The 14,337-nt window shown below is 53.4% G+C and overlaps 1 protein-coding gene across 1 annotated transcript in view; it reads right to left on the minus strand.

Annotated features, from left to right (window-relative positions):
• Positions 1-2,303: 2,303 nt before the first annotated feature.
• MYH10 (myosin heavy chain 10) overlaps positions 2,304-14,337 on the minus strand; it is an 84,868-nt gene continuing 72,834 nt past the window's right edge. The window contains exons 29-41 of the mRNA XM_056506117.1: positions 13,610-13,714; positions 12,451-12,603; positions 11,897-12,145; positions 11,142-11,354; positions 10,190-10,402; positions 8,904-9,065; positions 8,163-8,291; positions 6,994-7,082; positions 6,555-6,678; positions 6,264-6,472; positions 5,422-5,530; positions 4,987-5,159; positions 2,304-3,919 (exon numbers count right to left, since the gene is read on the minus strand). Of these exons, the coding sequence (XP_056362092.1) occupies positions 3,775-3,919; positions 4,987-5,159; positions 5,422-5,530; positions 6,264-6,472; positions 6,555-6,678; positions 6,994-7,082; positions 8,163-8,291; positions 8,904-9,065; positions 10,190-10,402; positions 11,142-11,354; positions 11,897-12,145; positions 12,451-12,603; positions 13,610-13,714 (2,073 nt within the window). The 3' untranslated portion in view covers positions 2,304-3,774. The remainder of the gene's footprint in view (positions 3,920-4,986; positions 5,160-5,421; positions 5,531-6,263; positions 6,473-6,554; positions 6,679-6,993; positions 7,083-8,162; positions 8,292-8,903; positions 9,066-10,189; positions 10,403-11,141; positions 11,355-11,896; positions 12,146-12,450; positions 12,604-13,609; positions 13,715-14,337) is intronic.

The raw sequence follows: 14,337 nt of genomic DNA on the forward strand, positions 1-14,337 counted from the left end.
CACATTATGCCACACCCCTGCCCTTGGGAATGTTGCTCAGTTTGGGCACAGGGGAACAGGCACTGCTGAGGCCATCCCAGCCTCTGCTGCTGGCACTGAGGGGAGGACACGATATTTCACTTGGGGAGCAGTTGGAAGCTCCAGCTGCCTTCCAGGGCATTTTTGCCTCCTTGGAGCAGCTGGAAGGTGCACAGGACCCGGGCTGGGGCCCTTCCTGGGCTACTCCATCCCTTCCCAGGCTGCTCCATCCCTTCCCAGGCTGTTCCATCCGTTCTCTGCCTGTTCCATCCCTTCCCTGGCTGTTCCTTCCCTTCCCTGCCTGTTCCTTCCCTTCCCTGCCTGTTCCATCCCTTCCCTGCCTGTTCCTTCCCTTCTCTGCCTGTTCCATCCCTTCCCTGGCTGTTCCTTCCCTTCCCTGCCTGTTCCTTCCCTTCCCTGCCTGTTCCATCCCTTCCCTGCCTGTTCCTTCCCTTCTCTGCCTGTTCCATCCCTTCCCTGGCTGTTCCTTCCCTTCCCTGCCTGTTCCTTCCCTTCCCTGCCTGTTCCATCCCTTCCCTGCCTGTTCCTTCCCTTCCCTGGCTGTTCCTTCCCTTCCCTGCCTGTTCCATCCCTTCCCTGCCTGTTCCTTCCTTTCCCTGCCTGTTCCTTCCCTTCTCTGCCTGTTCCATCCCTTCCCTGCCTGTTCCTTCCCTTCCCTGGCTGTTCCTTCCCTTCCCTGCCTGTTCCATCCCTTCCCTGCCTGTTCCTTCCCTTCCCTGCCTGTTCCTTCCCTTCCCTGCCTGTTCCATCCCTTCCCTGCTGTGCCTGTGCCGCTGCTGCCGCTCTCTGGCCAGACTCGGCTCTGTCCTGGAACGCGGTGCTGGAGCCGCTGCCGGACCCGGGGCTGTGCCCATGTCCAGCCCATGTCCAGCCCTGGGGCTGTGCCAGTGTCCAGCTCTGGGGCTGTGCCAGTGTCCAGCCCTGGGGTTGTGCCCATGTCCAGCTCTGAGGCTGTGCCCGTGTCCAGCTCTGAGGCTGTGCCAGTGTCCAGCTCTGAGGCTGTGCCCGTGTCCAGCTCTGAGGCTGTGCCAGTGTCCAGCTCTGGGGCTGTGCCCATGTCCAGCCCTGGGGTTGTGCCAGTGTCCAGCTCTGAGGCTGTGCCAGTGTCCAGCTCTGGGGCTGTGCCCATGTCCAGCCCTGGGGTTGTGCCAGTGTCCAGCTCTGAGGCTGTGCCAGTGTCCAGCTCTGAGGCTGTGCCCATGTCCAGCTCTGGGGCTGTGCCCATGTCCAGCTCTGAAGCTGTGCCAGTGTCCAGCCCTGGGGTTGTGCCAGTGTCCAGCTCTGGGGCTGTGCCCATGTCCAGCTCTGGGGCTGTGCCAGTGTCCAGCTCTGGGGCTGTGCCCATGTCCAGCTCTGAGGCTGTGCCAGTGTCCAGCTCTGAGGCTGTGCCAGTGTCCAGCCCTGGGGTTGTGCCCATGTCCAGCTCTGGGGTTGTGCCCATGTCCAGCTCTGAGGCTGTGCCAGTGTCCAGCTCTGGGGCTGTGCCAGTGTCCAGCTCTGGGCTCTGGCCCCACAGACACCCTGGGCTGTGCCCCCCCCGTTCCTCTGGGGCTGCACTCGCTGCCAGAGCCTCCCTCACCCCCAGCCCCAGCTCAGCCTCATACAGAGCCCAGGCTGTCTGACAGGGACAGGGCCAGGGCCTGCCCCCATTCCAGCCGTGCCAGAGGCAGGGACAAGCCCTCCCTCTTCTCTTCTTTTCCACAGCAGTGAAGGAGGAAAAGGTGCCAGGACTGACCCAGGCTGATCCAGCACTGGTGCTGGGACTCCAGCCCCAAGCCAGGCCCCTGGAAGCACAGGTCCCGTGGACAGGGTGGGAGCAGCTCCCAGGCAGCCCCTGTGCCTGCTCTGTGTCCTCATTGCCTCAGGTTTTTCACCCACTCTCCTCTCCCTCCTCCCCTCCCACCCTGGTCCCAGACCAAACCACAAGCTCCCACCCTGCACTCCAGCTCCTGCAGCTCCCAGGCCTTTCCTGCCCCAGCTCCAGGGCAGGTTCTGCACCCCAATACCCCAAGACAGGGGATGTAACTGTTCAGGCAGGAGCCCAGACCCTGCTGAAGGCAGGAGTGGGGCTGTGCCACAGCACTGAGTGGCAGCAGGAGAGCCCAGAGTTTCTTTGTGCTCCAGCTGGGCCCTGCCAGTGGCATTCAAAGGCAAAGACACAGCTCGGACCAAGCCATTGATGCTGTATTTAGGTCAAAATAAAAGGAAAAAAAAAAAAAGAAAAAAAAGCAAGCAAACAAAACAGGAAGAAGGGAAAAGGCAGCTTCCAGTCATATCTCGTTTATTAAGGTCTATGCCAGCCTCGGGAGAGCTCTTCCAGTAAGTAAACAGAGCAGGCGGCCGCATCTATCATGAATAAATTTATTGTCTTACAAAAATCATTGTCTAGAAATATGGGTATACAAGAAAACAAGATATTTGCAGTCAGACGCCTGGTGGTCAACAGCCAGTTTGATTAAAAATATCCAAACACACACAACAAAACCTTTGCAACAGATGTTAAAGCTTTTAACCAAAAAGGGAAATCCATGGGTTTTGAGCATGTGGCAGAGGAAGTTTCCTAGTTAACACTGATTCATTGTCACTAATATCAATAATACCACTTGGACTAGAGAGGTACATGATATGAAGCACAGTCAAAATTAATACATTAAATCATTGTTATATAGGCAAATCATATATGTAACGTTGTCTTAGTACTGTAGTGTCTAAGGCACTTTCTGTAATGTCAGTTTTCAGCTATTTAAACAAAAAGAACGCTAACTACTCACTGTAATACTGCTCAAAAATAAAAAAAAAAAACCAACAACAAAACAACAACAGAAAAAAAAAAAAAAGGATTCACATCCACTGGCATGTTAACTGTAGGCAGGCAACATCCATCCATGCAGGGTGGGAGCCCCGAGCCCCGGCCCCACAGGACCCCGGGGGTCCCAGAGCTCCCGTGGCCTGGCTCAGGCTCCCATGAATAAATTAGTTTTGCCTGTGCTGTGTGTTTATTTCCCACTGGTGGTCACATTCTCCCAGCCCAGGTGCCTGCAGGGCCCCGGGGCTCTGAGCACTCAGGGCTGTGCAGGGGACGGGGACCCACCTCGGTGTGCCTGGACTGCATGGACACGAACGGATGGAGCAGTGCTGAGAACACTTCAAATGGGATTGCAGGATAAAAATGGACACTACTCACTCATCCCTACACTTCCCTCTAACACTTCCCAAGGCCGTTTTTCACAGTTCACTCAGGGCTCGTGTGCGGATCACAACAATTGGGAGAAAAGAAACGAACAGGTGCGGTTTGGTCTTCACTGATCCGAGCGGCCGCGCCCAGCCCGGGCTGAAGGATGCTGCTGGACACAAGGCATGCACAGCCAGGGCCTGGCCTGGCCTGGCCACCCACCCGCTGGGAATGACGCTTCTGGATTGATAAAAAAAAGTTTCATCCTTCACATGATACTTTATAAAATGGCTTTACAATGAGTATCTGGAAAAGAGATGCACTGAACAGAGACGATCCCGGTTGTTTACTATATATAAAAAAGCAGTTGTACCTATATCTGAAGCAGGGTACAGTGTGGTGAGGCTGGAGAGCCTTAAGACATGGTTGACCTATGATAAGGAACCTTGTAGCACATGCCGAGGGTCGTAAGGCAGCTTTCCGGCCCCAAGGCAGTTCCAGGGCAGGGCGGGGCAGGGCTCCTGCCGGGCTGCAAGGTCTGTGCATGCGGGCGGGTCCGGGCGCTACTCGGCGGGGGCGGCCGGAGCCTCGTTCACGTCGCTGCCTTTGCTCTCGGCGTCGTCGTCCGACAGCTCCAGCGAGGCGCCCTCGATGTGCAGCTGCCGCCGCCCCGAGCGGCTCGAGGAGAAGGTGATGGGGCCTCCCCTCCTGCGAACAGCGCGGGGTGAGGGGCCCGGGCAGCCCAGGAGCAGCAGGGCTCAGGCTGGGCTGGGCTGGGCGGATCTTACAGCTCAGCCCATCCCAGCCCTGCACGGCAGGGACACCTCCCACTGTCCCAGTTGCTCCAAACTCCAGTGTCCAGCCTGGCCTCGGGCACTGCCAGGATCCAAGGGCAGCCACAGCTGTGCCAGGGCCTGCCCACCCTCCCAGGGAACAATTCCTGCCCAATGTCCCATCCAGCCCTGTGCTCTGGCAGTGAGAACCATTCCCTGTGTCCTATCCCTCCATCCCTTGTCCTAATTCCCTTCAAGTGCTGGAAGGTCCCCCCAGCAGCCCTTCCTGCTCAAGGAGGGAATGGGGCAGCTCAGCCTCAGGAGGAATATTTCCCACAGGGAGTCTCAAACTCTCCTCTCTCCCCAAGGAGCCAGAACCCTGAGCTCCAACACATCTGGCACTCTGGAATTCCTGCTTAGTTTATACTATCACCTTAGGTTTGCAAATCTAAAGTTTGTCTCTGCAGGAGCACCCATCATAGATAAGAGCAGTTCTGCACAGAATTCCAAGGCTGCTCAGGGAAGCTCAGCTCAGCTGAGCTCAGATCCAGCCAGGCTGAGCCCCTCTGTGCCCCTCAATGTGGCTCATGGGCTGCAGGAGCCTCACCCCTGCTGAGCCCCCTGTGTCCCTGGCACACACCTGGATCCCACAGACCTGCTCCCAAGGAAACTGCTGCAACATTCCCAAAAATGAGGGCCAGGAAAAACAGGATCAATACCAGCCACTGGAAAAGCACAACTGAGCTGCTTCCTCTCACATTTACCTATGGCTGGGTTTAATTGGCTGCCCAGGGAACCTGCCAATGCAAACTCTGAGGAGCCTGAGCCCAAGAGCTGTCAGGAATATCCCTGTGGAACATCTGGCAGCTTCCCTGTTGTCATCACCAGGCTCTAGTTTGACCCATTCCCTAATCCCAGCAGTTCCCACTGGTTGATCCCCAGGGATGCTGCCCCAGGGAGGGTCTGTGGCCATCCCAGCCCCAGGGCTGCAGTGGCACTGACCTTAGCCTGTTTTTGAGGGTGCTGACCTCCCGGCTCAGCCCCTCGTTGGCCTCCGTGGCATCGTCCAGCTCGCGCTGCAGCTTGCGCCGCGACGCGTTGGCGCGCGTGGCCTCCTCCTCCGCCTCCTCCAGCTGCCGCTTCAGCTGCTTCATCCTGGCATTGGCCTTCTCCATCTGCAAGCAGCCCAGCACTGAGGGTCACCCAGCAGCTGCACCCCCGACTGGGGCCAGCACAGCCTCGGCCAGGCTCCAGCCCGGAGCCCCGAACACCGTGGAGCTCCCGGCCCAGAGCGGGGTGGGAACAGCCCGTGCCAGCAGAGCTCACACACAGGGACAATCCCTGCTGGTTTAATCCCACTGTACATTCCCTTTCCATTACAGCTCCTCTTCACAAGCCCTCCCCACCCCAAGGGGGTTTGACTGAGCCCCCACCCACCTGCTCCTTGTACTGGTCCGCGTGGCGCCGCTCGTCCTCCACCTGCATGAAAACCTCCTTCAGCTTCTTCTCCGTGCGCCGCACCAGCTTGTTGGCAGCTGCTCGTTCCCTGCAAAGCCCAGAGCCACTGTCTGCCCCAGTGCTGCAGGGCTGGGAGCACCACATCTTCCCCCATGAAGGTGCAACTGGGACAGAGCTCTCTGAACATGCCAGACACTGCAATGGAGCTGATCCGTGTGCCAGGGGCTGGCTGCGATGCAGGGGTGCAGCTCTCAGAGCACAAAGCCCTGGGGCAATGTGAGCATGGGACAGAGGGCTCAGAGGTGCCTTCACAAGATTGGACAGAGCAGCTCTAAAGCTGCTGCTTTACCAGTAACACAATCCTGCTGCAGAGCACAGAAAGGACAGAGGTGGTGGTAGGACAAGCTCCACCTGCAGATGAGGAGAGGAACCAGCTAAAAAAGTGAATTTTGAGAATAGGATTGCAAGGACGGATGGATAATTCACTGCAGAAAGATTTCTGGAGAGCACATCTCAAGCTGTCCCACATAGGCTGTTCCTCCTAACCAAGCAACTAGGGGTCTCAAGGGGACATTTCACCTTTTCTCAGGAAACTCCTGCAGCACTTCATGGCTCTAGGACATCAACACCTTACAGAATTTATCCAGCTGGCAGGAAGGAAATCCATTCTGCACCTCCCAAGCCCAGTTACTCTACAGCTGCCTTGCTGTTTTATCCCCTGAACAGAGTCTCCAACAATAAACCCAAGGCCCTTCAGAAATTTCCAGCATGAAACCTTCAGCCATTCAACCCACACAGGCAACCAGGTCTGTTCCCCTTACTTGGCTTCCTGCTCGAGCTGTTCTTCAAGCTGTGCAATCTTGGCTTCTAGAGTAGAAATTGTTGCCTTGAATTTGGACTTGACAGAGCCCTCCAATTCCTGCAGCTTGGCCTTGAGCTCCTTGTTCTGCCTCTCCAGCTGCTGCCGTGCGTTCTCGCTCTTCTGGGCCGCGCTGCGCTCGCCGGCCAGCTCTGAGTTGAGCGTGTCCACCTGGCAGGGAGGGACAGGGGACACTCAGTGCCACCAGGGCCTCTGTGGATGTCACACCCAGCACCAGCTGGCCCTGGCTCACCTGCAGCGTGGTCTTTCGGAAGCGCTCGTTGAGCAGCTCCATGTTGCTCTGCTCCTCCTCCAGCTCTTCCTCCAGCTGGGCAATCCGAGCCTCCAGCCGGCGCTTCTCGTCCAGCAGTGCTGACCTGCATAGGGGAGGGGTCAGGGGTCTCCAGAGCCAACAGAGCTCCTGGGGAGGCCACTTAGGATCAGGGAGTCTCCTGAGCTGGAAGGGACTCACCAGGATCATCCAGCCCAGCCTCTGCCCTTCACAGACACCCCAACAATCCCACCCTGTCCACCCCTGGCAGCGCTGTCCAAGCTCTCCTGGAGCTCTGGCAGCCTTGGGGCCGTGCCCATTCCCTGGGGAGCCTGGGCAGTGCCAGCACCCAGCACGCTCTGGGGGAAGAGCCTTTCCCTGACTCCATGCTGCCCTCCCTGCAGCCCCAGGCTGCACTCACTTCCCAGAGGCGCTGTTGGCGATCTCGTCTGCCAGCTCGTCGCGCTCCTGCTCCGCGTGCCGCCGCGCGCGCTCCGAGGCTGCGAACTCCTGCGGGGTGGGAACAGTCAGGGCAGCCCAGGAGCGGCACAGCTCCTGCAGAGCTCAGCCTCCAACAGCCCCGGGGGTGCTGTGAACTGGGATATCCCTGGGGGTTTTAATGGATAAGCCAGCAGGACACAGCTGGGTATTCCCTCCATGCCCTGGGACTGCAGTGGAGTTACTTCTCCCTGAAATGTTCCCCACACAAGGCAAGGGAAAAAATCCATGAAGATCAGTAACACCCAAACTGTCAGCAGCAGGAGAAGCCACTGTGCCACATGTTCTGATAGACAGTCAGTGTAAAGTAGATGCTAAATTAAGCAAATGTTTTAGGTTCTCACAGAGTTCTCAGCATGAATATAATAAAAATTAAAAAGCTTCAGCACAACAGCACTGAACCTCTGATTATAAATCTGCATTAAGTGGCAGAAACACTCAAGCACTTCCTAAATGAAATGCTCTACAAGTGCCACACTGAGGTCTGAAGGCCACCCAAGTCCACTTGGAGAAGCTCCAGGCAGTGCCAGGAGCAGTGCCTGTGAAGGCTCCAAGAGTGTGGTGAGTCTGGGCTGCAAGCTCTGCCTAAAGCAGACAGGAGAGGCACAGGGACCCTCCAGTGTCTGACCTTGTGGCACCACAGGGACACTGGAAGATGAGAGGTGCAGCAAGACTTGGAGTTCTCACTTAAATTACCAACAGTGAGGGCAAGCATGGCCATTAGAGAAAGGGCTAAGAGGGCAGAGGGATAAACCTTCACACACACAAATGGTCCACTGGGGCACCAGAGAGGGAATTGTAAATATGTAAACCCTAACAACCCATTTCAGTGCTGATACTGAGCACTGCACTTCCCAGAGACCCCTGAACCACCAGCACTCTGCAGGGAAGCCTCAAATGTGTTTAAGCAGCAGTAAAGCTTCCCTGCAATCCAGGAAGACTCCTACTCCAGACTCCTACAAAGCTGTAAGGACTCACTGATGACTCCCATCTCTCTATTCAACTCACTACATTGCTTTTCACTTTTTTTTACCCTCTCATCTTTGCCTCACTCTAAACAAGAAAAACAAATCTCCTGGATTTCCATCTCACCTCTTGGAGCTGGAGTATTTCTGCTTCGAGACTTTTGAGCTTCTTCTCACTCTCTTTGGACTGGGCAAAGATCTCATCCCTGGATGCTCGGGCCTCTTCCAGCTCCCGCTGGTAGTCCTTCATCTGAGCCTGCAGGGGGAGGGCAGGGTGAGGAACAGCCAGGACAATCACAAGAGCCATTCCAGCTCTGAAGCATTTCAGTCCCTAAGAGGTTGTTCTCCCAATGTGGCTTCATTCCACTTAAAGGCATTTCCAGTTCCTCTGTATTGTAAAATTTCCTTTTCTCATCTTTCCACCACTCAATGCCTGGTCAGAAATATCACATTCCAAGGCTTCAAGCACTCCATAGAATTGTAGAGTGGGATCTTAGAATGACCTAAGCTGGAAGGCCCCTCAATTATCATCCAGTGCCCCCCTGCCATGGGCAGGGACACTTTCCACTATCCCAGGTTGCATCAAGTTCTGTCCAACCTGGCCTTGGAAACCTCCAGGGATGTGGGAAGTGGTTTTGTGGTGGGGGAGTTTGGAACAAGATTAGCTTCAGGGCCCCTTCCAACCCAAAGCATTCTGTGAATCTATAAAAGGATGAGTTTTCCCTAGAGCATAAAAATCCAGGTTGGACACTCTCAGACCCAGCAGAGTCTGATTCTCCTCCTGCCTTCAGCTGCAGCTGCAGGGAATGGAAGCAGCCCCTGGGCAGCTCCCAGGACAGAACCCAGCTCCCTGAGCAGCTGTGCCTACCTGGAGCTTCCTGAGCTGTTTGATGGCTTCATCCCGAGCCTTGTTTGCAGCCTCTATCTGCCCCTCCAGGTCCTTCAGGTCCATCTCCAGTTTCTTCTTGGCCGCCACAGCCAGCGCGCGCTGCTTGCGCTCGTCCTCCAGCTCGGCCTCCAGCTCCCGCACCTGGGCAGGCAGGCAGCTCAGCCCTGCAGCACCGGCTGCTGGGCCCCCTGGCAAGGCTCTGCAATGGCAGCTAAGGGCAAGGCAAGGCCAAAGCCCACCTGCATTTGCACTGAGCCAAAGGGAGACCCCAGGAAAGAACTCAGCATCTGGAGCATTTCCATTTCAGCCCCTGCCCACCACTCCCATCCCTGGAGATGGCTCCAGGGCAGATGTCACTAACTCTGATGGAAAATAAGAAGTAGAATCACCTCATTGTCTCCAGAAAACAATGAAACCATTCCCTTTGAACAGCCTGTTACTGGCATTTATACACCAACAACTTCTTTTCCCAAAACAAAACAAGGGTGTATGAACAGTCAGACAACATGGACTGAGCCAAACCTATGCAAAAATAAACTGAGCCAGAAATGCCACAGGTTACCAACATGAAAGAATATTTTGTTTTGAAGCAAATCTCCCTCCCAGTGCAAGGTCAGGAGCACTTGCCCAGTTCAGATAACAGCAACTTTGTACTGCAGTGACCTTCCAAACCCTGCAGGCCAGATTTATTCCTAAGATATCTCTAGACTGGTGATTCTCAGTTTTTGTTTTCTTTGAGATAAATCTTGAAATATTGGCTGGTTTATTCCTCAACACTTAATGTTAATTTAGAATCAAGCATGATCCTCTGAAGGCATTTCTTGAGGCTCTTCTGATCCCTGTGTTCCCAGAATCCCCAAGTCTGACAAACCTGGAAGATCTGCCATGATTTGCATTTAGGAAACTGTTCACTTAATTTAAAAGTCTATCTCAGCATCCATGGATTTGTTCCTGGACATCAAATAGGATGGGCTTGAAAATGCAACTGAGATATCCCTGTGCTGGGAATACACCCAGGCAGCTACAGCCAAACCTCCTGCAGTGGTTTAGGAGGTCACCAGCACCACCTGACACTGCCTGGTGACAATGGCCAGCCCTCAGCTGACAGAACTACTGTCTGGTTTGTAAAAGTGCTATGCTTTGGGGTTCCCATAGAGAGAATCTTTAAGAGTAGAGATTTATTTTTCTGGTAGCACAGAGGCCCAGAATTCTGGCAGGAGACCTTCCTCCCCTTCTGACTACAGCACAAAGTAAAACAGACATACTTGTTTCACCAGCATCCTCTTCTTCTCCTCGTTCTGTTCATCTCTGGCTTGCAGATCTCTGTCAAACTGGGCTTTCATGGCCTGCATGTTCACCTCCAGCCGCAGCTTGGCATCTTCTGTGGCCTGCAGTTCATCTTCCAGCTCCTCCAGCTGAGTCCTCATCTCCTCCACCTGCTGCTCCAGGGTTCTCTTGGATTTCTCCAGCTCGTGGACCTAAGGCACAAACCCTGATCAGAGCCTGTCCTTCAGGGGCCTCCCAGCAGCAGTTCTGACAGCAGGACAGGCAGAGACTGCACTGGTGACACTGGGCACTGAACCAGGACAGGCAGAGCAGCAGCTCTGGGCTGCAGCAGAGCCCCCACAGTGTCAGTGCAGCCCCACTCCCCTCACCCAGGCCTGGCAGAAGGGGAAATCTGGTCCTTGGGTAGTGATGTGGGGGTGGGACAGGGTGACACAGCAAACACCATCAGGGAAGGGCAGGGGGCCTTTGCTGCTGCCTCAGCTGGGTGCAGCAGGGAGGACACTGCAGGATCACAGTTCTGCTCTGCCTTTGGTCCAACCATGTCCTGCAACTCAGCTTGACCAAAGGGAACAGAAATCCTCATTATCCCTCATTTCCACACAAAAAAAACCACCCAGCAACACAAAAATGCTGGGTGTGGCTGCCCCCATCTATCACAGCTGCAACACATACCCAGTTCTATCCAACTGCAGTCCCACCTCCATCGATCCAAAAGTATAAAATTGGTATCTGGGATCTCCATGAGGGTGAGAATACAGCTTTGGAAGAGGCCTGATGTTAACAAGGACCTCCCCCTTATGCTGGGCATTGATTCCTCCAGCATTCTGGGTGAGCTTCAGAAAGTTCTGTTCTTGTGCAGCCCTTCTCCAGCCAGGGAGCTCTCCCTGTTATTCCCAGTCTGGAACAAACAGCCTGTGGAACCATACTCACATTTTTGCCCACATCATCTTTGGAGCTCATCAAGTCTTCCATATCTGCACGCAGCTGCTTGTTCTGCCTTTCAAATTCCTCCTTGGCTTCCAGGGCCTCCTCCAGGGCCCGGGCCAGGGACAGGGCTTTGGTCTCCTTCTCCCTCGCCTCGGCCTCTGCACGGTCTCGCTCCTCTGCATATCTGGCTGAAATGTTCTTTTCTTCTGCCAGCATCTGAACATAAGGAACAATTAATCCACCTCTTCAGCTCCACAGTCAGGTCCTTCCTGCCTCAGGTGTTTTATTCAGGAACTGCTGCATGCTCTGAGTTTAACTGGCCTCCAGGAGCTGTCTGGTCCCCCAGTGGTGATCTGAGTGCCACTAAGAGAGCAGCTACAGCCCCTCTGGGACGAGGGGAGGAAAGCAAGCCACTCATCAAGACTCAAGTTTCATACAATTTCCACCTTCCACTCTTCAGATCCTTTTTTTAGTCTACCTCGAGGGATTACAATAAAACTCTGAAGTTTTTGTTCCAGCATAGTTCTCTTTTTCTATATGAAGAGCTGATTACTTGATCTAACCAGCCTCAGAGATGGCATTTGGCTCACAGAACTGGGAGTGACAAGTTCCTAACAAAGGCCAGCTGCTCAGAGATTTATCACCAACTTCAGCACACCAGTCAGACCCTTCTTTACACAAGGCTCAGCAACAACAACAACAACAAGATGTCATTTAAAAATCCTAAAAAGCAGGAAGATGACAGGAGACTGGAGTACCTGGTCAAACTTTTTCTGCTTTTTCTCCAGGTTGGAGACAATCTGGCGCTGGTGGTCCAGATCCACCATCAGGTCATCCAGCTCCTGCTGCAAGCGGTTCTTGGTCTTTTCCAGTTTGTCATAAGCCAGAGCCTTCTCCTCCAGGCGCTGGCTTAGGGACTCCACGTCCTTCAACAACTTCTTCTTGGTCTCCTCCAGGCCTTCAATGGTTCCCAAGTCATCATCCACCTTCTTCTTGGCCTCAGCCAACTGAAATTCAGGAAAAGCAAGTGAAGTCCCCTAGTGCATCAGGAGAGGGAGGAAAGGCATGCAGGGCAAAGTGCAAAAGCAGGAACAGATGTTACTGTGAGCTAAGGGAACACAAAAACTGGCAATTCTCAGGGTCTGAGCAGGTCAGTGTACACATCATGACTGCAGTAGAGAAAAGCCACAGGAAACTTTATTCCAAAATCTGCTCCAGCACCTGTGGAAGTTCTGTGATGTGCTCCCCAAAGCTCTGGGACACCAGTGTGGAACAGCTCCTCACACGAGTGCTGCCACTCACAGCAGCTCACCTGGGCCTGCAAGGCCAGCATCTGCTTCTCCAGGTTCTTCCTGGCCTCCTCTTCCTCCTCCTGCTGCTCTTGCAGGTTGTTCTTCTCCTCTTCCAGCTGCCTTATCCTGCTGCTGAGGTTGAGCTTCTGGCGGGTTTCCTCCTGGAGCAGCTCCTGGAACACAGGCATGGGCAGAGCTGAGTGTGCTCTGAAACCCCCCAGCTCCACATGGAGAGCTCCAGGTTTATTTTTCTCTCTGATTTTGGGACAAAGACATGCTTTGTGAAGACATCTGTTATTTGGGTTTTCAAAAAGTCACTGATCATTCATTTTGGGCACACTTAAACCTTCATAAAGCATGTTTCTGCTCAGGGAATCCACGCCAGAGTCTGTTCTAGAAGTTAATGGATGATATTTTTCCATCTTTCAAGGGACTAGCACAGAAGTCACCTTCAAAATGTATTTTTTCTTTTTGCAGACAAGAATAGAGCACCTATTTTAAACCACCTGGGAAGAACATGCAGCAGCAAATCCTGCAGTGGCAGCATGCTTCTATGTTTTCTGCACTGTTTAAATATAAAGGTCACTTTAAAGGTGGGAACTTCTGTATAACAAAGTAATGACAGGTGTAGTCCCCATCCCACCCCCTCTCCCCATCCTGCTCCCTAGAAACCCCTCCAGCTGTGATTAACACCATTCAGAGTTAAGTGGTCACTGTGAGAACTTTAATACAGGAAAGAGAAAATATATTGAAGTGATGAATATCTGCAGAAAGCTGCAATTTCTTCATTAAGAACCAAAACCTGGCAATTTGAACTTCAGCTGTAAGAATTTGAAGCTGTCAGTAGAAGACAGGATATTATTCCTCATATATCCTAAAGATATTGACATTAAATTCTGCCTGGAAAGGGTTTTTTTATTTGATTCTTATCTCCCTCAGAGACAAAGACATAAAACAGAACTAGCAACTCTCAGGCAGTGAGGCTCAGATAATGAAAACTTAGTTCCTCATGTAGCTGAGCCATCCCAATCCCTCCCATTTCACTGGACTGAACAGGAAATTCAGCTTCTACCCAGGGGACTTTCCAAAGCATGAATGAAAATGTATTTTCTGTCATCAGTCAGCATTTCCCTGAGGAGCAGAGCTCCAGTGCCAAGCTCAGCTTTGCTGCACACACACCTGTGTATCCTGAAGCTGAGATTCCAAACTGGCTGCATCCTTGGCAAACTTGATGCCTTTCTTCTCTGCCTCCTCCAGCAGACTGGAGACATTGTCCAGCTCATTCTGCAAAGCAAAGAGCCCAAAGGTAACAGCACAGCCCAAATCCCACTGGGGGCTGGAACTGCACAGCACAAAACCTCAGCAAATTCCAGCTACGGCAAGACAGCAACAGAGCCCAACAGAGAGAGACAAGGAGCTAAAACCACTGAAGTTTGGCTGCAAAATGGAAGTTGAATGTCAGTTCTGAAGTGCAGTAACAAAACAAGAGTTAGGCTATAGAGCTCTGATATGCAGCACTTTGCTCTGACCCCTGCATACACTTTAATGCTGTTTTTAATTCTAGGACCATATATTTCATGGAAGCATTAGGGATCAGGAATCATCAGGGTGGCAGCTGGGTCTAAAGCTTCATTGCAAGAGAAGAGGTTACTGCAGGTGCCAGCTCATTATTTTGGGTACATTACTTTTATATACAGTGAGAGACAGCCTGAAAGCTTCCTCCAGAGAGCTGGGCCATTCCCTTTTGGAAGTGCTTTAGCTGGATTTACCTGAAGTCCTCATTGCTGTGGTTCAGAAGTCAGCCAGAAATGGGCCTGTGCTTGCAACCCCTCCCTGCCAGGTCCCAGCTTGGAGCACCAAAGCAAACCTGTGGCCACCCTCAATTTTTGCTCATCCCAATCTACTCA

Source organism: Oenanthe melanoleuca, chromosome 18 (genome assembly GCF_029582105.1).
Source record: "Oenanthe melanoleuca isolate GR-GAL-2019-014 chromosome 18, OMel1.0, whole genome shotgun sequence".
Taxonomy (NCBI): Eukaryota; Metazoa; Chordata; class Aves; order Passeriformes; family Muscicapidae; genus Oenanthe; species Oenanthe melanoleuca.